The following is a 27,141-nucleotide window of genomic DNA, read 5'->3' as shown; positions in this document are numbered from 1 at the left end:
AGTTGATGATACTTTGACATTTTGTTCTACAATGTAAACTACACATACTCAAACTTTTTTTATCCAATTATGTTTTTTTTAAACAAACATAACAGCTTTAAAACTCACATTTTCAATATAGGTGTGTTTAATTTATGTTGAAGAAAACATTGTCCAAGTATCATCAACTTATGTTTACCACAGACCTTATTTTCCTCTTAATTTGAAAAACCCCATTATAAAAACTTGAGGGATCTTGAGGGAACCACTGGCAGATTAGTCTTCGGGTTTTGAAGTCTATTGTTTGTCTACATAACAAATAAATAACTAATTGGGCATAAAGTATCCATTTGAGTCTAATTTATTTTATCATTTTAATTGGAAAGACCACAGAGAGATATAAAATAAGCTCAGCTATGTGGGAAATTTACATTTTCAGTTGAACGGTCCATTCAGGGTTGCCATAGACAGTGGTCATTATGTCATATTATTTCAGAAGGCACGTAATAAATTTAATTCAGATAATCTAAACATATTCATACAGTATATTACTGTATGTAACAGCATGAGGGAGAATATAACAGTTGCCTCCAGAGCACTCGCCTGTTGTGGCCAATATAATGGTACAGCAGGCAAACATACTGTAGCTCTTTCAGAGCAAAATCATATGACAGAACATGAAGACATCAATAGTAAATACTGAATGTTTAGCAGGTTAAACAGAGTATTATCATCACTTCACAATAAGCAAATTTATTTATTTATTTATCCTTTCAGCCCTTTCTGAGTCACTGCAGAGCTTAAAAGGCCAAAACCTACTGAAACTGGTAATTTTATTTACAATCAATACAAGTGCATTTAACTCTTATGTGATCAAAGAAAAACATCGATGAGAATATACTACTCGATGTTGCTGATTTGCCTCAATTCATTTATGGTTATATTAGCAAGAAATTAAGTTTTAGTAAATTTGTTAGTTTCATTAATATTTACTGTAATTGCTTCAAAAACAAGGTTTACTTAATTAAAATATGCTAATGCAACATGATTCTTCAATCTTTATTTCATTGCATTTAATCCACTTAAATTCAAATTAAAAATTAATTTAAATTAATTAAATTTAACTTGATCCATTTGTGTTTTAGTAATTTTGTTAGTAATTATATGTGCTTTTATCATTTTTATTAGTTTTTGTTTTTTTAATATTTCTATTTAGCTGTAATTTACACAGCTCCTCCCCTCCCCATAAAGCATGTCCAATCTGAGGAGAGAGGGAGGGAGGGTGGAGACTCTGGAGAAAGACGATGAGCAGGCAGAGGAAGACACCACTGAGATGACGACCAGAGAGGAGATGAAGGTGGGAGGAGCCAGGATGGAAACAGGAGAGACCAGAGCATAGACGGGAGGAGCAAAGAGGTTGACCCAGAGCCATAACATAAAGGACCACGGTGGAGACGATCGAGGTAGGAGTCATGGTGGAGCCTTGGTAGATGGGCCAAGCAGAACCAGGGAGATGACTGACTGAGGTGGAGATGGTGGAGGTTGAGGCCAAGGCGGAGTTGAGGGTGGCACCAAAGGCCTGGAGGGCCACAGTGGAGCTGCAGGCAGGCGTGACTCAGGTGGAGGCATGGGCTTGACAGACCGGGGCGGAGACAGTGGGATGAGGACAATGGTGGAACCGGAGGGAAGGAGGAGCCCAGAGGCAGATACAGGCAGATCTGTGCAGCAGAGTGGAACAACTGGAGGAGCTGATCATAACATACTCTGCAAAGCTCTGGGGAGTTAATAAAGGCCTTCTGAAGTGAAGCGATGCCTTGTGTGTAAAAAAAAAAAAAAATCCATATTTAGGGAATAGGGAAGGTGTAGGACGTAGCGTAAGCTTTTTGAACTGCGAGAGTTTTACACTTTCTTCGTTAGTAGAATACGGAAGGCGGTCTGTTGGAAGCTAGATATTTTACTTCATAACATGTTAAATATGGATTTTTTTTTTTTTTTTTCACAAACGCATCGCTTCGCTTCAGAAAGCCTTTCTTAACCCCCCGGAGCCGTGTGGAGTATGTTTATAATGGATGTGGATGGAGGCATTTTCTTCCGCTCATACTCGTTGATCCCGCTTACTGCCATTATAAAGCTCGGATGCGTCAGGATATTAAAATATCTCTGATTGTGTTCATCAGAAAGAAGAAAGTCATATACACCTAGGATGGCTTGAGGGTGAGTAAACTTGGGGTAGTTTTCATTTGAAAGTGAACTAATCCTTTAACCAGTGGTGACTTGGAGCTGAGCTTGTCCAGCAACGATTTGAAGCTAGGCTTAACCAGCGTTAACTTGTAGCTGGGCTTAACCGGCTGCGACTTGGAACTGGGCTTCTCCAGCGGCGACTTGAAGCTGGGCTTAACCAGCTGTGACTTGAAGCTGGGCTTAACCAGCTGTGACTTGAAGCTGGGCTTGTCCAGCAATGATTTGAAGCTAGGCTGGCTTAACCAGTTGCGACTTGGAGCTGGGCTTCGGGCTTCTCCAGCGGTGAATTGGAACTGGGCCTAACCAGCGACGACTTGGAGCTGGGCTTCTCTAGTGGCGACTTGGAGCTAGGCTCAACCAGCTGCGACTTGGAGCTGGGCTTAACCAGCAACGACGTGAAGCTGGGCTTAACCAGTAATGACTTGGACGACTTGGAAATATCCAGCGATGACTGAAATGATAAGGAACTGGCTGGGACCGGAGGTGACTGAAGAACAACGAAATCCTTCTCATTTAGGTCATCATTTAATACATAAACCCAGCTCTGTTTAAATACCTCAGCTGTAGGAGGGTGGGCGGGGCTTTAATTCAAGCCAACAAACTTCAATACACAGAGGAAGGTAATCAACGGAACAGGGAACATGTGCGTAAGTAATTAGGGACCATGACAACGAATGAATGAACTAGAACAGACAATGAAGACTATGGGTGTGTCTCAGTCAGCTCAGTAGTTCAGTAGTTCAGTAGTCAGGGCACTGATCAGGGTGTCAGCCATTTTAAGGGCTGTTTCAATCGCAGAATCCTTCCAGTGCACTGAAACATTCGCTCCCTAAAAAGTCCCACAATGCACTGTGAAAACCAGGGAACATTGATACTCACTATGCTCCCTTAACAGAAGTTCTGAAGCGCGAAACTTAAATCACGTGAGCCAGCTCACTACACATAATGACACATGATAAATGTTTTTAAAAATACAAACCATTATTTTATTATTTTTCAGCATAAACATACATCGCTAGACAGGTAATGAACAAAATCTAGCTAACATTTGTAATTTATTTACAGCTGAAATGTCGCACGTATATGTAACAAGTAAGGTATTTATCATAATGTACTTTAAATAACATTATAAATAATGTCAGAAAGATAAATTTCAATAGTGTTGTTGTACAATGAGGATGTTTCTCCGTAAACAAGACAAAAACTAAACCTGACTGTGACAGAAACACTGTTTAAAATATCTTCTTTTATATTCTGAAGAAGAAAGAATGGCAGTCAAGTTTGGAATTAGATGTAATTGATAACAGAATTAAATTTTTTGTTTGAACTATCAAGGCCATGCACACTATTCTCAGCTCTGCTCCAGAACCACCAATTTTTTCATTAATGCAAAATTGCTATAAGTAAAAAATAAAAAATTAAGAATGTCTTCATTGTTTGACAATTAGGAATGTTCTGCAGAACCTGCATCTGTATCTGTAACAATCTCAAAATTATTTGTATCTGTATTTGTATTCAGATAAATCCTCAATGAAAGTGAAAGTGACGTGAAGCCAAGTATGGTGTCCCATACTCGGAATTTGTGCTCTGTATTTCACCCATCCAAGTGAAATGTTTCACACACACAGCAGCGAGTAGTAAACACGTGCACACCTTGAACACAGATTAGCCATTTTTGCTGCGGTGCCCGGGGAGCGATTAGGGTTTAGGTGTCTTGATTAAAGGAATAGTTCACCCAAAAATGAAAATTTGATGTTTATCTGCTTATCTCATGGACATAGTGGTGTTTTAGAGGTAAAAAATGATATAAATGCTGTTCGGTTTCTCGCACAAACCGATCGTTTCGTGTCTTAGGACATCAGTGTGTCGTCACGAGCCGCAGGGTTTAATTTGGATTTGTCTGTCGTGTTTATTTGACTCTTACAGATGGAGTTCCCATTTACACACATTATTTGACTGACAGACCGCGACGGTTGGAGTTAAAAATCATCATTTGTGTTCTACTGAAGAAACAAAGTCACCTACATCTTGGATGCCCTGGGGGTAAGCAGATAAACATCAAATTTTCATTTTTGGGTGAACTATCCCTTTAAGGGCAACTCAGTTGTGGGTAATGAGAGTGGAAGAGAGCGCTGTTCATTCATTCCTCCACCTACATTTCCTGCTGGTACTAAGACTCGAACCCACGACCTTCGCGTTACAAGTCCGACTTTCTAACCAGTGGGCGGATCTTTAACTCAGTCACACACTCTTTCTTGCATTGTGATTTTATAGGTTTATGTATAATACCTTGAATCACTGGTTATCCAGCAAACACAAGGAATGACCTTGTTTGCCGAATATTTCTCATATTATTTATTAGAATTCGTTATTCATTTTGATGCCATTATCCATACCTTTTTAAACAAGGTATTTGACTGCGGCACTGTCAGAGTGAGCAAGGACACGGAAACCGGCAAAACAGGCAGTGATCCAAAAGCTGAAAGAGCGTTTGCAGTTCTGACCAAATTCCAGTAATTAATAAGAGCTTTTTGTTCTACTGAGCCAAAGTCCAATAGCAAGAACAAACATAAGAACTGACATATGTGCAGCAGCCAGTGAATGTCAGAATAGGTCAATGCTGTATGAGTATTAGCACCAGACTTAGAACTGTGGGATTGAGATACACGCCTCCGTAATGCAGTGGATAAGAGCAAAATGGCCTCAGGGTTCACTGCAGTAATAAGAGAGACTTGCTCTGTGGAGAAATGCTTAAAAGGTGTGCTTTATACATTTAGCCATGAGCAGTGGAAAAGGTTTTTAGCTCAAGGCAAAAGACAGTATTAGGTTTTTTCTCTCTCTCCTTCACGTATTTGTGCCAGTGTAGTGATGTGTTTACCTGTAATGAGGTTATCCACCAGGGTTGTTGGGATACAGAAGACGCCCACCAGGAGGTCACTAACGGCCAGGTTGAGGATGAAGAGGTTTGTGACCGTTCTCATCCGCCGGTTCTCCAGCACAATCAGACATACCAAGCCATTTCCCACCATGCACAACAGGAAGATGAAGAGGTAGGCCACGGTCAGGGCGGCAGCCACGGGCAGAGAGTGCTGGTAGTATGGGTAGTAGGTGATACTGGTGTGGTTGGTGACATTACTGTTGTTTGCGTAAGCATTCGGGGGACTGCTGTTCAAATAGAGCATGGAAAGCTCCTGTGACATCTCCATTTCTGCTAGCTCATCCGCCATGCTGCCACAGAGTTCCTCTTGCTATGCTGGTTGCAGACAGCACCTGAGGGTGAACGCAAATTGCACACACACCACAGTAGAGCCAATTCAAATCAATAATGTCAAAACAGAGACAAAAATGACTTTTCATTTTAAAATGCGTTCATGCAAAGAATTTGAGGACCAGAGAGCATGAGGCTAATGGGAATGTGCAGTCAGTTTCAACAGGAAAGCTGGATGCATCTGATGCATGCCTTATGAATGCTTTCAAATATCTTCAGATTGCTGTAAATCAACAGCCCCGGCACCAATAGACTGTCATTGCAAATTTTCTGTGATTTAATGCAGAGTGAGTTTAGAACAACGCATGCTATTGTGAAAACACATGAACGACTACCTTTGCATGTCCAGAAAATAAATTGCCAGGCAGAAAAAATGTGTAAAAAAAGTGTACATTTTGAATGCAGTGTAGAAGTTTTAATAGGTTCTACAAAGTAGATAGTTGGTTTAGGTTTTAGTGTTTTGGTTCTACGACACGTCTTGTTCAGATTCAGAAGCAAGAAAGACAAGACAAATTGAAGCTGCAAGCAGCGATGAAAGGGCCTTCGCAGGCTTGCACACATGCCACCGCCACCCGGTGGCTTTAGGAAAACAGAGCACGGTGGGCAATATGCATTTAAGCATATAAATATAGGAGGACTACATCAGTCATTTGTATTTGCCACACTTCCTGCTACCAACTGGTGGTGATATGACTATAACTAACTTTTGGCATGTAGATGTCTCCAGGCCAGGGCAGTTATCAAACATGTGAAGTTTGAGGTAGACTGGGCATTGCATGCTTGAGTTACAACAACTTCCTGTTTCATGACGATAATAGCATGCTTTAGCACTCAGCTAAGTGTTGCTAGCATGTTTTAGAATGTTTGTAGCATGTTTAGCACTCAATTGCGTATTTTAGAATGTTGCTAGTAGTGCATCACAGTGTTAAACAATTCACTTCCTGTTGCCAGTGGGTGGTGCTATTACTATAACTGAATATTGTCATGTAGATGTGTTCAGGGCAGGACTCTTCTCAAACGTGATGTTTGGGGCAGATTGGATATTGTATGCCTGAGTTACAACAACTTCCTGTTTTGTGGCATTAATTGCGTACCTTAGCACTTAGATAAGTGTTGCATGATTTAACGTGTTTCTAGAATGTTTGGTACTTTGTGGCATATTGAAATGTGTTTCTGGGAGTGAATTACAGAGTAAAGCATGTCATTTCCTGTTGCCAAAAGGTTGGGCTATGACTAACTGAATATTGGCATATAGAAGTCTTCAGGCCAGGACTCTTATTACACAGGTGAAGTTTGGGGCATATCAGACACTGTATGCCTGAGTTACAACAACTTCCTGTTTCATGGTGAAACAACAGACTTTGTCAGGCCGCCACAGACACGCCCTTCAATGAAAACTCAAGATCTTTGCAATTTAACATCGCAAAGGCCTTAAGATTAGACTGACAACATATGCCCCCGGTTTCACAGACAAGGCTTAAGCTAGTGCCAGACTAAAATGCATGTTTGAGCTGTTTTAACTGAAAGTAACTTTCACTGACATATCTTAAGATATGTCAGTGCCATTGTCTTTTCTCAAGATGCACACCACCCTTACGAAAAAGTAGTATACTTTAAGTTCATTTTATCAAGTATACTTAAGTAATATTCAAGTATATTTTTTAAGTATACATTATGTAGTAAGTATATTAGTATCAATGTACTAGTTGTAAACTTGTAAGTGTAGTATTTCAATACTGCTTGGGACTAAATTGGCCAAATTGAAGAATACGTTTAAGTGTACTATAAGTGTACTATAATTTGAGTACTAGTTCACAGCTATGTTTCTCATTTGTACTGCATCTGTACTACAAGTGAACTTATAAGTATACCAGGAGTTTACTATTTAATACTATTTGTACATTTTTAGTATATAAAAGTACACTTTGAAATATACTCTCAGTAAACTACTAGTTTAGTTCAAGTATACAAGTATGTAAGTTTATTTTAAATGAACACAACATCACACTTATAGTTTACTTTTTATATATTATTTTCGTACTTTAAGTATACTACTATCTTCCTATTTAGGTATTTTTTATACTTGAAATACCTTTAACTGTACTTTAACTCTTTCCATTTTGAAAACATTTTATTCTAGCTTCATTAATCCTTTTTTATCAGCACTTAAATGCTATAAAAAATAAGTTTCATTTAAAAAAAGGCAACATTTGTCAATGCATTTTTGTCAAAGACTACGTCCGGATGGGATTCAGAACGATGATCAAACACAGGTGGAGTAGATCAAGTGCATCAACACCCCCAAAGCTTCACAGTCCTATAGCTCGTCCTGGGTCGACATTTCATTCAGTAACGTTAGGCGGTTTTGATTTATTTATATGCTGTTTAATGTTTGATGATCGTTTTATTTAACATTTGCGTGAGTAATCTTCAATCACTTGTTTCAGCTTTTTCTTCTCCTGCATTTTGATCCTGAGATCCTGTACTCTTTCAGAACATGCGTAACAGCGCCCCCTACCGTATAATTTGAAAATTCATTCAATGGCGAGGAAGGAGGGAAATAGATTTGAAGTAAATTCCTATGCACACTACCAGTGGACAAGCCTACACAAAAATTCAGATACTCAGAATTAGGAATATATCTGTTTTCTTTATAAATCAATATTTTCAAACAATGTACGTTTATAAGACAGTATGTAAAACTATGTGAAAAAAGCATTTAATAGGATACTAAATCAAAAGATTAAACACAACTACAAGCCAAGTATACTTGGAATACTTAATTATACTTTTAAGAATATCTCGAGTCCAAGTATAGGACAAATATACTTAGACTTTTCTGTCAGTATAAGTCAAGTATACTTGTGCAATTTTAAGTATATTTATCAGAAGTACATAAAGTATATTTCTGAGAAGTATATAAAAAGTAGACTAAAAGTATACTATCTTATTTTTAGTTTAAAAGAAATATACTTACAGTACACTTGAATAAACTTCTTTTTCGTAAGGGCAGTAATGTTTTTTCTAGTGAACGTTTATAAAAGCTACTTAAATGACCAAATTGAACTAAGGCCTAATCCTGGCTTAGGCTAAGCCCTGTCTGTGAAACGGGGCCATGATGTTGATCTGGTTAAATCTCAATGAGGAGTTAATCACAGTGTAAAACATGACTTTTCCTGTTGCCCGCAGGTGGCGCTATGACTGTAACTGAATATTGGCATGTAGATGTCTTCAGGCAAGTACTCTATTAAATCTTGTGCAGTTTGGGGCAGATCGGACTATACCCGAGTATACCCGAGTTACAACAACTTCCTGTTTCATTTAGAAACATCGAACTTCGTCAGGCTGCCACAGACACGCCCTTCAGTGAAAACTCAAGATCTACGCAATTTGGTGATATTTAATTTTAATCTTAAAACTTTAATCTTTCATCACACCTAAGTAGATAGACAAGAAATTATCTACAAAAAAAGGTTTAAATAGTGTCTGTATGTTCAGCAGTTTAGGCTGAAATAATTTGAGAAATTCTAAGGGTTTAGAACAAACCTCTGGCTAGAATACTTGAGGAAAATCAATACAGTGCTGTCTTAATGGGATAGTTCTTCCAAAAATGAAAATTCTGTCATCATTCACTCACTCTCATGTCATTCCAAACCTGTGTACATTTCTTTTTTCTGCTGAAGACAAGAAGATATTTTTTAAACTTTTTTTGGTTTCCAGTGACTTCCCTTGACAGCGGGAAACCAAACTGTTTAGTTACACACATTCTTCAAAATATCTTCTTTTGTGTTCCACAGATGAAAGAAAGCCACATAGGTTTGGAAAGACATGAGGGCGAATAAATGATTTTTCATTTTTGGGTGGATGATCCCTTTAAATATGAACGCCTGTAATATTAATTAGAGTGAAAGTTTGTTTATTAATTATGATGGAGAATAGACCCATATCAGGAATACAGGAATAGACCCATATAGACAGTAATATTATATGTAACACAAAGAACGGCATTCTGAGGGAAAGTTAATTGGAAAGATAAAATTTAAGTCAATCACCTTACAGCACTAATTGTTCTGTCTTTTTTCATTGTTTTAATTTAAGTTTTAATCAATGTTTCACACAAGCTTGGGGCATAGATCAAAACAATTGAACATTACAATACAACATAATTATCTAACCATAGAACTGTTAATAATACTGACCAGCAAGAAAATAGATTTTTTTAAAGACTTTATGAGCATACTGTCAGTTTTCTATGTTCTTGTAATTAATCTCTTGAGTTCAACTGTGAATAAAACGGGAATGATAACACCTAGTGGTGTCAATTTCTTCAACCATTAAGGACCTCACAACAGCCTGATGGAGCCGGTGTCACGTCCTGTGGTGCAAAGCTGTTCAGTTTGCCGCAAGTAATAAAACAATCGAGGGAGACATGCTGAGAAGCGAGAAAGTAAATATCCTCGGTATTCTGTATCAATCTCTGTCTCAGCAAGAACTGAAGAGTTGTCTGTGTGATTAAGGACATATGGTCCGCAAGGGCACTGTAAATTATAGCCATACTCATTCTTTCAGTTTAAATTGCAGCAGTATTTCAAAATCCTCACAGCATGCACTGAATATGCTCTATTAATTACAGGAAATTATGACTTACTAGCATAATTGAATTGATCTGTCTTATTTAACAGAATTAAGATTCAGTTGACTCCCACCTTTCCCATCTGGCCTTGTTGTTTTGATAGTTTTTATATTTCGGTGACCTTTTTTAAATGTGAGCAATGTGAGGAGCTCTGAGTCACTCAGTCTAAAAGCCCCACTGACAGATGAAAAAAAAAAAGGTTAGCCATGGCTGATTTTAAATGCATAAGCAAGACAGTATTTGCATGTCTCAATGTTTCAGTGAACAGTTAATTTCTCTCTTTAATCAGGAATGTCATGGACAATGAGAGATTGGCAGTCATTTACATTTGTGGCAGAAAAAAAAACAAAAACATAAGATGTGAATCCGTTTCCAGACATTCTCAAGTATTGTATGTAGATGGATTTGTTTACCTTCTTCCTATTATCTCCACTCATTAATGCCTTATCGCAGAAAATAATCCATCAGTGAAAAATGATTAAACAAGTTTAATGGTCAGTGATGGACTTTCAATGCAAGAATATGTACTGGAAGGTTTAAATGTAAGAAACTTAGTGGAGTCATTTACATAATTAGGGCCCGAGCACAGATGGTGTGAGGACCCTATTGTAATTGCCCAGTCAATTTTTCTTCTTATCCGAAATGAATCGCATTTTTGAGGGCCTAAACATGCTTGAAAACTCATGAAACTTTGCACATGCGTCAGATGGTAAAAATGTACGTCTGATATGGGTTTCAGAATAAGGTGTGGCAAAATGGCTCAATAGCACCACCTACAAAATTTAAATTAAGTGCCCCTCTTGCTATGTTTCACGTACAGGTATGAAATTCAGCCCAATACCTACAAAAAATACCCCACAGCCCAATACCTACAAAAAAGTCCCTGGGTGCAAAATCTGAAAACCCAATAGGAAGTGAGATATTTTGAATTTTCTCTGCAAAATTTTTGCATTTTTTGCCTTTCCAGACATTGTATTTTAAAGAACTCCTCCAAGAGCTTTACTCAGATCAACATTATATTTGGTCAGTCTAATCTAAAGGCCTTTGTGGCATTAAATTGCAAAGATCTTGAGTTTTCACTGAAGGGCGTGTCTGTGGTGGCCTGACAAAATTCGATGTTTCGCCATGAAACAGGAAGTTGTTGTAACTCGGGCATACAATGTCCGATCTGCCCCAAACTTCACAAGTTTTATTAGAGTCCTGGCCTGAAGACATCTACATGACAATATTCAGTTACAGTCATAGCACCACCTGTGGGCAACTGGAAATGACATGTTTTACACTGTGATTAACTCCTCATAGAGATCAACATAATTAACCAGATCAACATAATTTTGGTCTGTCTAATCTTAAAGGAACACTCCACTTTTTTTGAAAATAGGCTAATTTTCCAACTCCCCAAGAGTTAAACAGTTGAGTTTTACCGTTTTCGAATCCATTCAGCCAATCTCCGGGTCTGGTGGTGCCACTTTTAGCATAGCTTAGCATAGTTCATTGAATCTGATTAGACCGTTAGCATCTCGCTCAAAAATGACCGAAGAGTTTCAATATTTTTCCTATTTAAAACTTGACTCTTCCGTAGCTACATCGTGTACTAAGACCGACGGAAAATGAAAAGTTGCGATTTTCTAAGCCGATATGGCTAGGAACTATACTCTCATTCCGGCGTAATAATCAAGGAACTTTGCTGCCGTACCATGGGTGCAGCAGGCGCAATGATATTGCGCAGTGTCTCTCACAAATGTCTCCATGGTTGCAAGGCACACTTCCTGTGCAAGCAGGGGGTCACAGGCGCTGTGTAATATCAATGAGAGTATAGTTCCTAGCCATATCGGCTTAGAAAATCGCAACTTTTCATTTTCCGTCGGTCTTAGTACACGATGTAACTACAGAATATATCGAAACTCTTCAGTCATTTTTGAGCGAGATGCTAACGGTCTAATCAGATTCAATGAATTATGCTAAGCTATGCTAAAAGTGGCACCGCCAGACCCGGAGATCGGCTGAATGGATTCGAAAACGGTAAAACTCAACTGTTTAACTCTAGGGGAGTTGGAAAATGAGCCTATTTTCAAAAAAAGTGGAGTGTTCCTTTAAGACCTTAGCGATGTTAAATATCAAAGATCTTGAGTTTTCGCTGAAGGGTGTGTCCGTGGCGGCCTGACAATGTTTGATGTTTCGCCACGATAGAGGAAGTTGTTGTAACTCAGGCATACAATGTCCGATCTGCCCCAAACTTCACATGCTTGATAAGAGTCCTGGCCTGAAGACATCTATATGCAAATATTCAGTCATAGCGCCACCTGCTGGCAAACAAGAAATGGCATGATTTGCACTGTAATTCACTGCGATTAACGCCATGAAACAGGAAGTTGTTGTAACTCAGGCATACGATATCCGATCTGCTCCAAACTTCACATGTTTGATAATAGTCCTAGCCTGAAAACACCAACATGGTAATATTTAGTTACCTGTTCACAGTTCTACTAACGCCACCGGGTGGTGGTAGCCCCGGGTGCGAGGGCCCTTTCATCACTGCTTGCAGCTTTAATTTAATTATTATTATTTTAATATCATTTAAAAATTGTTTATTAATATGAACTTCTAGTTCCTTTGGGTGGAGCCTACAAACAGCGGATGAGAGGAGCTAAAAGATTGGATAAAACTTTTAACTTGACAAGGCTAGAAAGTAATTCTGGTAAGAACTCACACTAATCTCACAATTTTTTTAAGTATTATGTCTATTTCTTTGAAACAATGTTATAATTGTATATTTGTAAAGCGTTTTTCCCTGCGCTGTACAGTTGCAACTGTTTGATTTTACAGACTGCAGTACAGACAAGTTAAAATTGTCTTTGGCAATCAACAGTTACAAATGCAACAGCTATAGAGCTTGAATTGTATTTAAAAGAAAGATATGAATCCTTTATTTAACATATATACTAGAAACATAAAATCTATCAGTTTTCTTTGAAATATTGCCTCCCTTTCTCCTATTAGTATTTTCATATCAGTAGCCAATTTACATAAATTAATCTGTCATGAACCAACTGCAGTTTTTCCAGACGATCAGCCTGCATGATGATATATTTACAGATTCATCCTAAATGAATTCCTCACTGTGACAGGTATACACTTCCATCACTGAGGAAACAGAAAGGATAGACTACAATGTCTTTTCAGAGGCAAACTAAACAAGTCATACGGTTGAATTCACATCCACTAAGTCTCCGCAACATCTCTCTTTTCAAATATCAACTAAAAACACACTGGTCCCACTTTATATTAGGTGTTTTAACTACTATATGCTAACATTTAAATTAATTATTTGATAAAATGCACTTATTATGTAAATACATGTTTTTACATTGTACTTATATTACTATAATTACCTGCATGTAATTACATCTATAAATAATTACACTGCTCCCCCTTCCCTTTCCTTTTAAACCTAACCATACCACCAAACCTATCCCTAAACTTACCCATACCACACCTCAATATCAGCACAAGTGTTTTGGGTTACACTTTATTTTAAGGTGTCTGTGCTACAGTGTAATTAAACATTTAAGTACTGAGTAATAATAACTTACTACATGTACTTACTATAGGGTTAGAATTAGGATTGGGGTTTGGTTTAGGGTTAGCTGCATATAATTATAAATCATTTATAGTTATTACTACAGTAAAATGTGTAAAAAGGACACTGTAAAATAAAGTGTTACCATATTTTGCAATACAGCATCAACACAATAATTGTACTTATTTTTTTTATTTAAGTACATAGTAGTTAAAGACACCTAATATAAAGTGCGACCAACACACTTATTTATACGTATCTGGTTAGGGTTGTTGTTTTTTAATGCGTTCAGTGTAATTCACAGGTTAATTGAATGAACATTCATTGTAAAGTGAACTTGCTGTCTTGATATTCTTAAATACCATTTCAATTGTATCTATGACCCCCTAATTTGCACAGGAGAAGAACTGGGCCATAATGTTTGATGTACAATGATCATTATGAACAACATGTGAGGTCACTTATTATCATAATTATCTTGCAAAAGTTCACTAGAAAGGCTGTACAAATATATATTATGATTAAGTACATTCTTTGACCAATAAGGTTTTATTTTCTTTAGCTGAATGCACTGTTACTACAGAGCTTCAGAAGCATTTATATATAACATATATATAATTTTAAGTTCCAGTTGATTGCAATCTTTAGGAGATTTGATCAACCATGTTAGCGAGTGGCTCAACCATCTCACAGTCTCTTTTCTATTATGCTTTGTGAGGAAACGCAGCAGACTTTCTTGTGTTAAAAACCACCCAGCATATAATCAACAGCAAGAAACACAGCATGCCATCAAAAAAAAAAAAAAAAAGAATCCAGAGATATCAAAGAATGCACATCAAGACATATCAGGCTTTGGAGATTCAAACTTTTGAAAGAGTGTCTCTTATATTAGCAGAGGGCATTAGACCTGCAGCATAAAATGTCACTTTTTGATTTCAACTTCTGATGGATCTGTCGGGGGGCCACTTTGAGAAGAAAGCCTGCATGACTGGACTGTATAGGTTCCTAGGGATTTGCCACTGCTTTATCATGGCTCCAGTGCCTCTGAGATCTCAGTGAAACCACTTACAAAAGCCATCTTGATAAATTACACAAACATAGGGCCGGACGTAGCATACAGTAGGTTGCAGGCAACCTCCTACACTCTAAAAAATGCTGGGCTATTTGGCAACTTAGTGCTAGGTATATAGGACAGAATACATGTTGGGTTATATACATGAATCCATTTGCTGGGTTGTTTTTTTGACATAGTGCTAGGTCCTACATCCTGATATTGAAGGCTATTCGTTTTAAGTATATAACTCCATTGACTACAATCGCTCCGTTGATTACAATCGCGGCTTTTCCTATTAAGTACAATGAACTTTCATTATTATTTGAGTGAAACAAACTCATTTCATTTTATTTCACTGTCCGATTTTACAGGCAACTTTATTACAGACAAGCTGAGAAATTGGCCTATGATTCTTCGTATCATCTGGGGCTAATCACTTGATCAAAGAGTTAAACCAATGTTTGATCGCTTCAGCAGAGGTGTTACCATTGCATGCTTAAAATCTTGAGGGCATGACCCCCAGATCAAACACTTGTTAATCAACTGCACAAAACTAAGGCCCTGTCCCCAATGGCACACTTCATATGGTCACTTGCGATCTTGTGGAACTACAATGGCTGCATAGTGTCATTTGTCCGCCCCTAAAATGGGTCATACCATTGCAATTACTGTACCTGAGCACTCATTTAAGAACGTGGATTTATTGCATGAAAATGCCATGCGTGCATAGGTCAGTTGAAACCTTGCCCTCTTTGACTTGCTGTTAATGCTATTAAACTGAATGTAATGTATGTCTGCTTAACCACAATAACAACAACAACACTGAAATTAGAATGTGCTGTTTATCAGTCAGATGCGTTTGTTACTATACAAAAGTAGGCTCCCGTCATGTTTTCAATCAGATTCGTCATTGAACAGTAGAAAAGTGATCTATCTATCTATCTATCTATCTATCTATCTATCTATCTATCTATCCATCCATCCATCTTTGGGGATATTTTGAAGAAAATTAAGAAAATATTAAGAAATGTGTTTTGATCTGGTCTTTACGACACTTTGATGTATCAAGGTGCATCTATTTAGTACAAAATGTATCTGTTCAAGTCTGATACTGTCAACCTAATTGTTTTTGTGCAAGGAAAAATAAGTCTATAAATGAATTTTAAATTATGTCAGTGGATAGTTACTTTGTTTTATTTATAACAACATATTGCCCTTAAATTCACCATGAAAACAAAATTGACAATTCCTGTTTTTGTATGAATATTTATTATAAATGATTAATCAGTGCACATCATTTTTTAAAAATTAATGTGCCCTCATAATATTTAATCAAAATAACTTCTGCGCCTTCTTGCAGTGACATCTCTTCTCTGATGATGTGTTTACTGGTATGAGGGCGGGACAACCTGTCACTCACATGAGATCCACCAATAGCAAACCACAACCATCAATTCATTTCACAATGGACAAAATCAAGTCCCGTCTTACATTTTTTCTCATTCAAGAAGCCGTTTAACTCAGATAGACGTCACAGCAGGGAAGAAAAGTCTATCACAAAGTTCACTAATAGGTTTTAATGAGGATGTCTTTGTGCTTAAATTTCCGGTTCCTCTTTGATCTTCTTTTTCAACTAGCCAAATGGAAGTTATTTTTTCTTAGCCATAGGCTGGAGTTTATTAAATATATGACTTTACACAGAGTCATTTGAGATCAGGGTTTCATTATGCACAAACAGAAGCAGGGTTAAGGCTTCAGGTGTGCTTTGTTTTGATGACCCGTATTGCTTTTAGAGGGTAAGGATAAGACACTCACAGCAATCTTCATATGCTCATCCATCACAAGATCAGTAAACATGCTTGAAAGAATAATAATATTCAATACAAATTTAAACCAAGCACAAGCTACAACACTGAAGCTTGTCTTCTTTTCATGTTTTAAGTGTGTTTAAATCTGGCTGACCCCTTTTTTGTCTTTTATGGTGCTTTTTATGCTTTTAGAAATGTGAAAGTCCCCAATTCAATGTAATTGCATGAGAAAGAGTGAACAGAATATCTTTAAAAACATTTCCTTTTGTGTTCCACAAGAGAAAGAAAATTTAGCAGAACATGAGCATGAGTAAATGTTTACTTTTGGAACATATCCTCTAAAAGTGAACAAAATTGCTACAAGTGTTTTCACAAAGACACCAATCGTCATGCACAGCTTGACCTTAGTTCAAAGAAAAACTAAAACTACAATGGAATAAAAACTGGATTCATAGGTTGACTCACGCCGCTTCTCATCTGTGTTGGTCAGAGTCATTTGCGCACCACCAATTACTTCTACATTCATGGAAGGAAAGTGTTGTGTCTTATCAAAAGTAATTCATCAAGTATTTTGTTCGATTCAACAGTTGCCATGGAGTCACAAAAATGGCTACACCAGTAAGAGAGTGCTTTTGCATGGTCAAACGTTGTGTGGTGCAAATTAATATAATATCTAATATCTAAAACTAATTAATAAATATGTTGTTTTATAAATTCCAACTAATTAGCAGAGTACATGCTTTTCAAATGATTTGCATTTGCATTAAACAAACAATATTAAAAGATATTAAAAAAGTTTTGCATGGTTAAATAAAATGCTAGTTAAACCAACTCTCATATGTTTGTTGATAAAACACTACATTTTATTTGTTGCATTTCAGCTATTAAAGTAATTAAATTGAACTAACTTTTCACCTCACCAGCCAAGTCCTCAGTACTAACTCAGCTCACAGTGAAAGGTTCAGTGAGTTGGTTGACTCAAATTGTTGACTCAAGATAGATAGATACTTTATTAATCCTTCGCAGGAAATTATATTTGTTAAAATAGCAGCAATCACACAATCCTTGCACACAAACAATGATCTATCTACCAGACTACATAACTAAAAACAAAGAACTTGCATTACAGTTTTTCTCAGTCGCTTTGGTACATTTCTCAGATCAGAACTGAAATTCTCAAAACTACTTGTTCAACCACCACATCATTTAGTCACTTGTGCACATCATAAAAGCAGTTTCTCATTCTTTTGAACAAATTGCAAATTTTTTGGTACATTCAGGCAATTGATTATGTACAATTCTCTGCTATTTCCTACATTATCAATTGCTAATGTCATGTTGCTCAAAATGTATTATATGGTTCTCTGTTGAATAGTCTTACCCCTCAAAACATCTAGTCATTAGTTCATCGCACAGGTCATTAAATGCAAAATGGTTGACCTAGTTATCACAATGTGTCAAGTATATTATCTATACATTTCTATTAGACTTTTGTAAATGTGTCCTGAATTGATGAATTTTGCAGGTGAATCCTGAATTTCACTAATGTATTCAGGGGAATGTAAAGCATTAGATCAAGCAATGACCCAACCAGTTCTCTAAAACAGCTCAAAGATGCATGTCATGAATCTTCGATTGGAAAGCATATATATACAGCGCACAACACAAGAGTTTCAATTTCTGATAATGGAAGAACAACATGGAAACAAACAGGGTCAACAGCTGGAAAGAAGAAGAGGAGTAAGGATGTGTGGTAGAACGGTAGGGAGGCAAAACAGAGGAAGAGGTAGATAAAGCAAAGGGGGCATAGGCACGATTCTGGTGAAATAAGGACCACTATTGTAAACAATGTTCTCAATCATGACCTTACAATGGCTTATGCGTGTCTAAAGGTGCAGCTGAACGTTTAGAGAAAACCTTTTCCTCAATCATTCAAACATTTCATAGACATAACGTGTATGTATTGTGCACTGCACTGTAATATGGTATGCATGTTATAATCTTAATATTACAGTAGCATTTTTACACTTACAGGAGCATATTACACTTGCTTTACACTTACAGTATAGTAGGCTAAATGAACTTTATACAAATACATACTATATCACACACATACACATGGATGCATATATACAGTGTATGTATAAAGTCTTGTCTTTTTCATTTATCACAAGGACATTTTACGCTAATTTGTTGACAGACCAACAGTAAATACAAAACTGTGAATCCTGTCCAGTCTTTTGCAATCAATATCCCGTATACAGTAATGTGTCCATTTGTACTGTTAAAATGGATATATGCCATACAGACAAAGTGATTGTGCAATTTCAATCACTGTCATAAAAACCGTAACCATAGTTTACATCTGAAATATTCATCACTGTTATATTGACAACATGGCTAAGCATTTTGACTATCTTGTTTGAGAACAATGACACAAGGGCTTGTCATTTTGATGGCACTGATATGTTCATTGACATAAATACTTGCTTTTGAGAGATGAACTAAGGATTTTGAGCAAGTTACAGGCTGGTAATCCAATATGTTGTGCTGTTTGTACGAATTGTTTCAAGAAATGAACATACTGTTTTGCGAATATTAAGGATGATTTGAGAAATGTACCAAAGCGACTGAGAAAAACTGTAAAACATACAATACCCTCAAATATATAAGCTATTAACATAATATTCCCAATAATAATAATATTAAAAACTAATACACAAACAAATAGCAAAAAAATACTCTGCCCTGTAATGATAAAGCAAAAACATGAATAAAGAAGTATAAAAAAAAGAACAGTTAAGTCTGATTAAAGGATTAGTTCACTTTCAAATGAAAATTTCTGCTTTCTTTCAGGATAAATATCCTGACGCATCCGAGCTTTATAATGACAGTGAACAGGGGTCACGAGTATGAGCTGAAGAAAGTGCTTCCATCCACATCCATCCATCATAAACGTATACTCCACACGGCTCTGGGGGGTTAATAAAGGCCATTATAACTGCCATTATAAAGCTCGGATGCATCAGGATATTTATTAAAATATCTCCGATTGTGTTCATCAGAAAGAAGAAAGTCATATACACCTAGGATGGCTTGAGGGTGAGAAAAGCTTGGGCTAATTTTCATTTGAAAGTGAAATAATCCTTTAAGCAACCATTATAAAAGAGGGGATATCTATGTGTAATCCTTTAGAACTGTGGTATATTTCAGCATATGCTGTGCAAAACTGAAGAGAGTATTCAGCACAAATGACTAAATCTTCCAAGTGCTGTCCACAACCTCAATCTCTCTACTTTGACTCAAATGAAAAAATAGCAAACTTTGAAAATAGCAGAGGCATCTTTTGGTAGTTATTCTATGAAAAAAAATATAGTAAAATTTCAAGCCAGAACCCCACCGGGAATTCCATTCAAAATGCTTGCAGGTGGAGAGGAGGGTAATAGATATCAGGTGCCTTCAGATGCCTTTAAAGCTTTTCTATGCCTCATTTCATTCTCAGAATAATTTAAAGTGATAGCTAACGTTGTAATTTTTTCCTACTTTTTCAGGAGGGAAGGAGGCTGAAATTGAGGGGATGAGAATAATGATTGGCCATTTGGTTGTGTGTCATTGCCAGAGAAGGTAGTGAGTAGCATTCTCAACTACTTGCGTGTGTGTGTGTGTGTGAGAGAGAGAGAGAGAGAGAGAGAGAGAGAGAGAGAAAAATTATCACTTTCCTTTTCAGGTCAGGGATGGAAAAATTAAAAGGCCTAACATATCATTTTCTTAACAATAAAGAATTTAATGATGGGGCTGAGAAGTTTTTTTTTAGTTGATTACTAATAAAATTGTTCCTACCGTTTTGAACAAGCATGAGCCTTGGTGGTACAATTATCTGCAGGAAATGCTGACATTAAAACTGTACATGCCAATTACCTATGCAAATTTGATTTGGATGCTCTTCATCACTTGAATGGGCCCAAACCTGAACATTTAGGCATGTAATTTGCCTGAGGCCTTTTGTGGAAAGTCAATATAATTAGTATTTTATTATAGTCTAGTCCAATATCTACACTTTCTGTGGAGTTTAGAAGTCCTTTAGAAGTGAGCTACTGGCAGAGGATCATGGTTTGGCTTTTTAGCATGGCCCCGTTATGCAGAATCAATCGGGTTTTAAAGCTTTACAGAAACTGATTCTGGGAAATCCATGGCTTTAGTTTTATTAGATCTGAGTGCTGCATTTGATTTGGTCGACCATGAGGTCCTGTTGGAGATATCTGTGGGCTTTTGTGGCGTAATCTTACAGTGGTTCCGTTCTTATCTGACCAACAGATGGTTTAGTGTTTGTATTGGTCATCAGTCCTCCTCTAATATACCTCTCAACTGTGGAGTTCCATAGGGATCAGTCCTCATGCCGGTATTGTTTACCCTGTACGTGCTACTGTACCTCTGGCTTCCATTTTTAATAAAAAAGTGGTGTACCCTTTCATCTATACGCTGATGATACTCAGATCTATTTTCCCTTAAAACATAATGATAAAAATGGTTTACAACCACTGTTGCCCTGTTTAAAAGAACTTAAGCTTTGGCTTTCAAGTAATTTTCTAAATTTATATGAAAATAAAATCTATTTGGGCCTAAGGAAAACTGTGTGTTTGATATTGACCGTGGTTCTTTTGCCCCATATGAAACTCAATGCGCTAGAATCTTGGCGTTCTGTTTGATCACAACCTAAAATTTGATAAACATATCAGTACTGCTTATACAGTCATGCTTTTTTCATCTTCATCAACTCTCTAAAGTGAAACCCTTTTTATCCCGGAGAAACTTCCAAGCGGTGATTCATGCTTTCGTAACAACGAAAATTGTTATAGTGTCTCTTAGTCTTCCCTCTCCCGTCTACAGCTAGTGCAAAACGCAGCTGCTAGACTCCTCACTGGGACCCGCAAGTATGAGCCGGTAACCCCTATTTTATCTGCACTGCACTGGCTATCTGTCAAATTTTTAACTGATTTTACAGTTTGGCCCCTCAGTACCTGACTGATCTGCTCTGTCCGTACACTCCTTCTAGAACTCTGAGATCCAGTGATCACTGTCTACTCATTGTGCCTAGATCCAGACTTAAAAAACGAGGCGATCACGTTTTTTTGCAACAGCAGGTCCAAAAAGGTCCTCTGTTTCCACCTTCAAATCTGCTCTAAAGACTTATTTATTTTCTTTGGCTTGCAATACTCCTTGATTATAGGTTTGATTATTGTCTTCTATTGTTGGGTGTTCCTTTATTGGTAGTTTTATTTTTCTATTTTTTAGTTTTATTCTTTTCTGTACAGCACTTTGATCAGCCTTGGTTGTTTTTAAATGTGCTTAACAAATAAATATTGTATTGTATTGTATTGTACAGAATCCAGAACTGTCTGGCAAACACCATCTGGCAGCAAAAAGCTTTATTTTTTTCAATGACGGGCATTTAAATGTATCTGTGTAAAGAATGTGCTAAATGTTTTCACCTGCAATTTACAGAGTTATTTGTACATGCACTGCAATTTAAAGTCTGCCTTCAAAGTGTTTTGCACAGGAATGTAGTTTTTTCCTTATGGAATACTTTTTGAGAGCTTGCACAGAAAGAAAATTTCATTCATTATGTCTAAGTTGCACTATAACAAAGTTGGTATTTGTTGTTCTGTTTTGCCATGGCTTTTTTTGTGTGTTGATCTGGCCTTGTATGTTTTATTTTTGTGTTACCTTACATTGGTTTTTTCTGTTCATGTTCCCCAATTGTGTCCAACTGAATCTCGTTTTATTAGTTGTCAATGTATATACTGCATTTATACTCTTTTGTGTCTTCAGTTATTTATCTAGTCTTGGCGTGTGTGTGTGTATTTTATGTCTGTGGGGTTTGCTTTGTATATTTTAAATTGCATACCAGCAAGTTTTTTTTAATATCAGCTCTTTGGTCAACATCGTTTAAACATTGTGTATTGTAATGTAATGTATATATTGTATGGTTGTAAAGTTTGGAAAGTTTTGACAGTTGTTTTTACATGTTTTGGATTCCTGTATCTTGCCTTGAAAATGAAGCTGCAATGAGTTCCTCTTAACTTCTGCTCAATGATGCTGTCAAAATACTTGAAAAGACTTGATTAGGTTGGGAGAATTTAACAAACAAAACAAAAACTTAATTTAAATGACGAGCCCCTATGAAGTAACATTAGTTACATTAGTAAATCAGTTCATTAAATTTTAATCACATTTTTATTTGATTTGTTATTTTAGCACAAATGATGGCAACTAGCTAAAATAAAAAAGTTTTATTTCAGGTTTCTATCCTCTTCATTTGCGGTACCACTACACTGCTTTGCTGCACTTTTATTTGTTAATATGTAAATTGGGACAGTTTCCACAAAACAATATACAGTGAAATGTGCCAGTGATGTGAACTTTTGTAGGTTAGTTTGTTTTCATATACAATTCCATTGCAAACAGTTTCCTATTTTTGTTGTGTTTGCGTGCAGACTATATGTGCAATAACAAGATCACTCTCCTCCATGATATCTCACGATTTGTTCTCACATTCACTCACGCACACAACAAATGACTTTTGATTTTTAATAATGTCAACAAAAAACATGTAGGAAGGGCTTGCAGTGATTTTTGCCCTGATTTGCAGGAAAAAGAACAAGCACCAAAACAAATATGAATGAGACAGAGCCTGCGGGGAGATGTAGCCATCAGTTTGATGTTTTGTTTTTTTTGGCTGCTGCTTGTCTTGCTCTCCTTTTACAATTTCATTTTCTGTTGGTCATCACTGCTCTCTTGCTAGTCAGGACAGAGCACACATCTGATGACACATGTGTGTTTTCTCACAAATGTGTGTCCTATAGCCATGGTTTTTGTATGTTGGTTCAAACATCGTTCATGTAATTCCTAATCATTTTTGTGAATTATGTCCTGCAAAACAAATATCCAATTTTATCATATTTTGAAGTAAATAAAACCACATAGCATGCATTCAGGATAGAATACGAATTTTAATCTAAAAATTCAATGTTAAATAGACAAGGCAAGTATCACATTTGCTCTACACGTTATATAAAAATATTAATTAAAAATAAAAGTATTGATTACAATATTTGTAGCCCAAAACATATGGCTTGATAACTGCATTTTTCATTCATTCTCTCTCTCTCTCTCTCTCTCTATATATATATATATCTATACATCATCTCAGGTTATGCATGTAACCATGGTTCCCTGAGAATAGGGAATGAGACGCTGCGTCCCCTAGGGATTGCTATGGGGAATGCCTCTGGCATGCCAGGTGTCTGAAGCGTGAGTCTAAACACGACAACGAACTTGACATTGGCAAGCGGCAGCCTATTACGTCATCACTGGTGAGACCATGAGTATAAAAGAGCACCAGTGAATAACGTAATTTATTTCTTGTCTGAAGGAGACCAGAGCAGGAATACCTAAAGCACGGCAAAGGGATGCCGCGTCTCGTTCCCTATTCTCAGGGAACCATGGTTACATGCGTAACCTTGTAACAGATTTACTGTCACATTAGCTCCCAGTTGTTTCTGGTATGTTATAGTTAACCCTATCATTAGGGGGTGCTCTGTAGTCCGAGTTGTCCGTCTGCCTAAAAGGGGATAGAGAAGAAGCATTGGGCAGGAAGTAGTGTTCTAAGCACATGGGATGTCTTCTTTAACCTCTGTTTGCCGTCCTTTGTTGGTGCCCTGATTTAAGGAACAATTTTTTTCCTATTCTCAAATGTAAGTAAGCATCTATCTTTGTATGTGTATAGGGTTTGTAAATATGCTTTTGTTAGGGCTTAGCATCAGACACATGTTTATTGTTTGTTTGTTTATATGCAGAGGGTTTTTTTTTTAAATTGTTGTGTGAAAGAGGGTCAGCACAATTTCAAACAGGACCTAGACCAAAGGGACTAATTGTCTTCGTTCATTCAACAACCATCTACTAATCATCTCATAAGCTATGGTCAATGACTGATGAATTGTTTGCTGATATGGATTCTTTATCACTTTACTTAAGGACTGTTTTGTCTCACACATTCTACTTTAAAGATTGATCTCTCTGTGGCCAGATGCTACTTATTGTTATATCTATAAACTGATGGACTTATTTGGTGTTTACAAAAACGTGCTGGTGTAGACTTGTTGATGTTGATGTGTGGCTTACAATATGTACTGAATACACATGGCTTACTGAAATGTAGCAGTCTGTGTGGTCCCTCGAACTTCTTTATGCAGCATCAAAAAGTTTAGAAAGGGAACTCGAGCTGCGTCCCCTAGGGGTCGCTATGGGGAACGGAATACCCACGCTGCCATGCTGAAGGGATGAGTGCCATATCGGCTGAGCTAAGTCAAAGACTTAAAGAGTCTTCATCCATTAGGCACACCAGCGACAATCATAGGTCAGAGCTTCTCAAGAATAACTATGGGAAGGAAGCCTAACTATGTTCATACTTTGGCCAGCTTCCAAGAGGCTCACAGAGAGCCTAAAATACTCAACTTCCCTAAAAGCAGCCCTGGAGAGTGGAGGCCTCAACAAAACTCTAACCCAAGGGAAGTGACGGGTTGAGTCAGCTGGCCCACAAAGCTCCGCAAAGTGGAGGCCTATAGAATGCCTCTCAGATTGAGAGGAAGCCTAGCAACACTCACACTGAGGTAAGTAGCCAAGGAGGCTCTAAGAGAGCCTAACTACCAAGCATACTATCCTACCACCTAGCCGAGCCCTAGGAGGGAAGGCCTAGAAAACTACTCTCTAAATCGAGAGGAGGCCTAACAATGTCTCACATAGCAGATATCTGCAAGGAGGCTCAAAGAGAACCTACAACCCGCAAATACTATCCTGGTGGAGCTCTAGAAAGTGGAGGCCTCAAGAAAGATAACTCTCTAAAAAGAGAGGAGGCCTGACGTAGCTCACATTAGCCAAGGTGGCTCACAGAGAGCCTGAGGACTTAGTGAATAACAGCCAAGCTCTATGAAAGTTTATGAAAGTTTTAAAAGTTTTAAACTCACCGTCTCAACGGATGTGCTGAAAAGCTCAGATGACGAAACCAGCGAATCGAGGAGAAAGTTTTTCTCTTTCTCCCTGATGTCGGCCAGGTTCACCCAGAGATGTCTCTCCGTAGCCACCATGGCCACCATGGATCTATCGATCGTGGCGGCAGTATGTTTAGTGGCACAGAGAGCCAAATCTGTGGTGCGGCGCAGCTCCTCAACCGCCTTGGTGGAAGCCCCTGGCCCTGGTCCAGGTCCTTCAGCAGATCAGCCTGGTAGGCCTGCAACACAGCCATAGTGTGCAGCGCCGCGCCAGCCTGACTTGCTCCCACGTATGCTCTGCCATTAAGACGCAAGGTAACGTGCAAAGGTTTGGTAGGCAGAGACGGAGCTGGCCAGCGTCTCTTCGATTGGAGGGATTGACGCGTACCCATGCTCCCGCATCCCCTCAACATCAACATTTGCATGAGTGCGATAGATGCAGGCAGAATAGGGCTTTCCCCAAGATCTCCGCACCTCAGTGTGAAGATCTGGGAGAATCCCTCGTCAGCCGCAGATGAATGAGAAATAATCATACCTCTCTCAAATTCATCCACGAGTTCCATGACTTCAGTCTCCTACTCGCCTCAGCTGCAGCAGGTCCTGAACCACGAGGCATAGATGGCTGACCCAATTTCTTCGAAAAAAGGGCCAGGCGAGAGCAAAGTTTCCTCATGAGAAAGTGTTCACAATGCACACTAACAACCCCCTCAAGGACTGAGCTTGCATGCTCCACACTCATTCACATAACGCACATATCCTATGAGTCATCTGCTGTCAGATAACGCTGACACGGAGGAATACACTGTTTAAACGACCTAGTGCTAGTGCTCGCCATAGTACTAGATTGTTTCTGAATAAAAACGTTCAAACAAACTGGTATCCTGAAGACAAGAAAGAGGATGACGCTATTCACAGGTGCCCTTTTATACTCACGGTCGCATCAGTTATGACGTCATAATAATCAAAAGGTGAACATTTATTAATATGCAATTAATAAATGGGTAACACTTTACAATAAGGTTCAATAGTTAACATTAGTAACTACATTAGTTAACATGAAATAATAATGAACTGCACGTCTACAGAATTTATTATTATTTGTTAATGTTAATTTTTAACATTTACTAATACATTATTAAAATCGATAGTTGTATTTGTTAACATTCATTAATGCACTGTAAGCTTACATGAACAATCTATGAACAGCTGTATTTTGTATTAACTAACATTAACAAAGATTAACAAATACAGTATGTATTGCTCATGGTTAGTTCATGTTAGTTTGTACATTAATTAATGTTAACAAATGTACCTTATTGTAAGTTGTTAACAATAAATGTTTATTGTTTAATTATAATTCATTAAACGTATTAATAAATGTTAATTTCCAACATACTTTGGGTTCATTTTAAGCTAGCAATACAGTAATTTTTAAACAATAGTTGAGTTAAATAAAACTAACATTTAACCCAACTGCTGGGTTAAAACAACCCAATTGCTGGGTTTGTCCATTTTCAACCCAACTTGGGTT

The 27,141-nt window shown here is 37.5% G+C and overlaps 2 protein-coding genes across 2 annotated transcripts in view; one reads left to right on the top strand and one right to left on the bottom strand.

Moving 5' to 3' along the window:
• hk2 (hexokinase 2) overlaps positions 1-27,141 on the top strand; it is a 229,748-nt gene that overhangs the window by 97,568 nt on the left and 105,039 nt on the right. The gene's annotated exons all lie outside the window — the stretch shown is intronic.
• Positions 1-27,141, bottom strand: part of npffr1l2 (neuropeptide FF receptor 1 like 2) — a 37,938-nt gene that overhangs the window by 5,604 nt on the left and 5,193 nt on the right. Inside the window, exon 2 of the mRNA XM_051894182.1 lies at positions 5,099-5,490. Coding sequence (XP_051750142.1) covers positions 5,099-5,447 — 349 coding nt within the window. The 5' untranslated portion in view covers positions 5,448-5,490. The remainder of the gene's footprint in view (positions 1-5,098; positions 5,491-27,141) is intronic.

The sequence above is a fragment of the Ctenopharyngodon idella genome, chromosome 5, assembly GCF_019924925.1.
Source record: "Ctenopharyngodon idella isolate HZGC_01 chromosome 5, HZGC01, whole genome shotgun sequence".
Taxonomy (NCBI): domain Eukaryota; kingdom Metazoa; phylum Chordata; class Actinopteri; order Cypriniformes; family Xenocyprididae; genus Ctenopharyngodon; species Ctenopharyngodon idella.
Note: the sequence above shows the minus strand (reverse complement) of the source record. Positions and strands in the feature narration are given on the sequence as shown.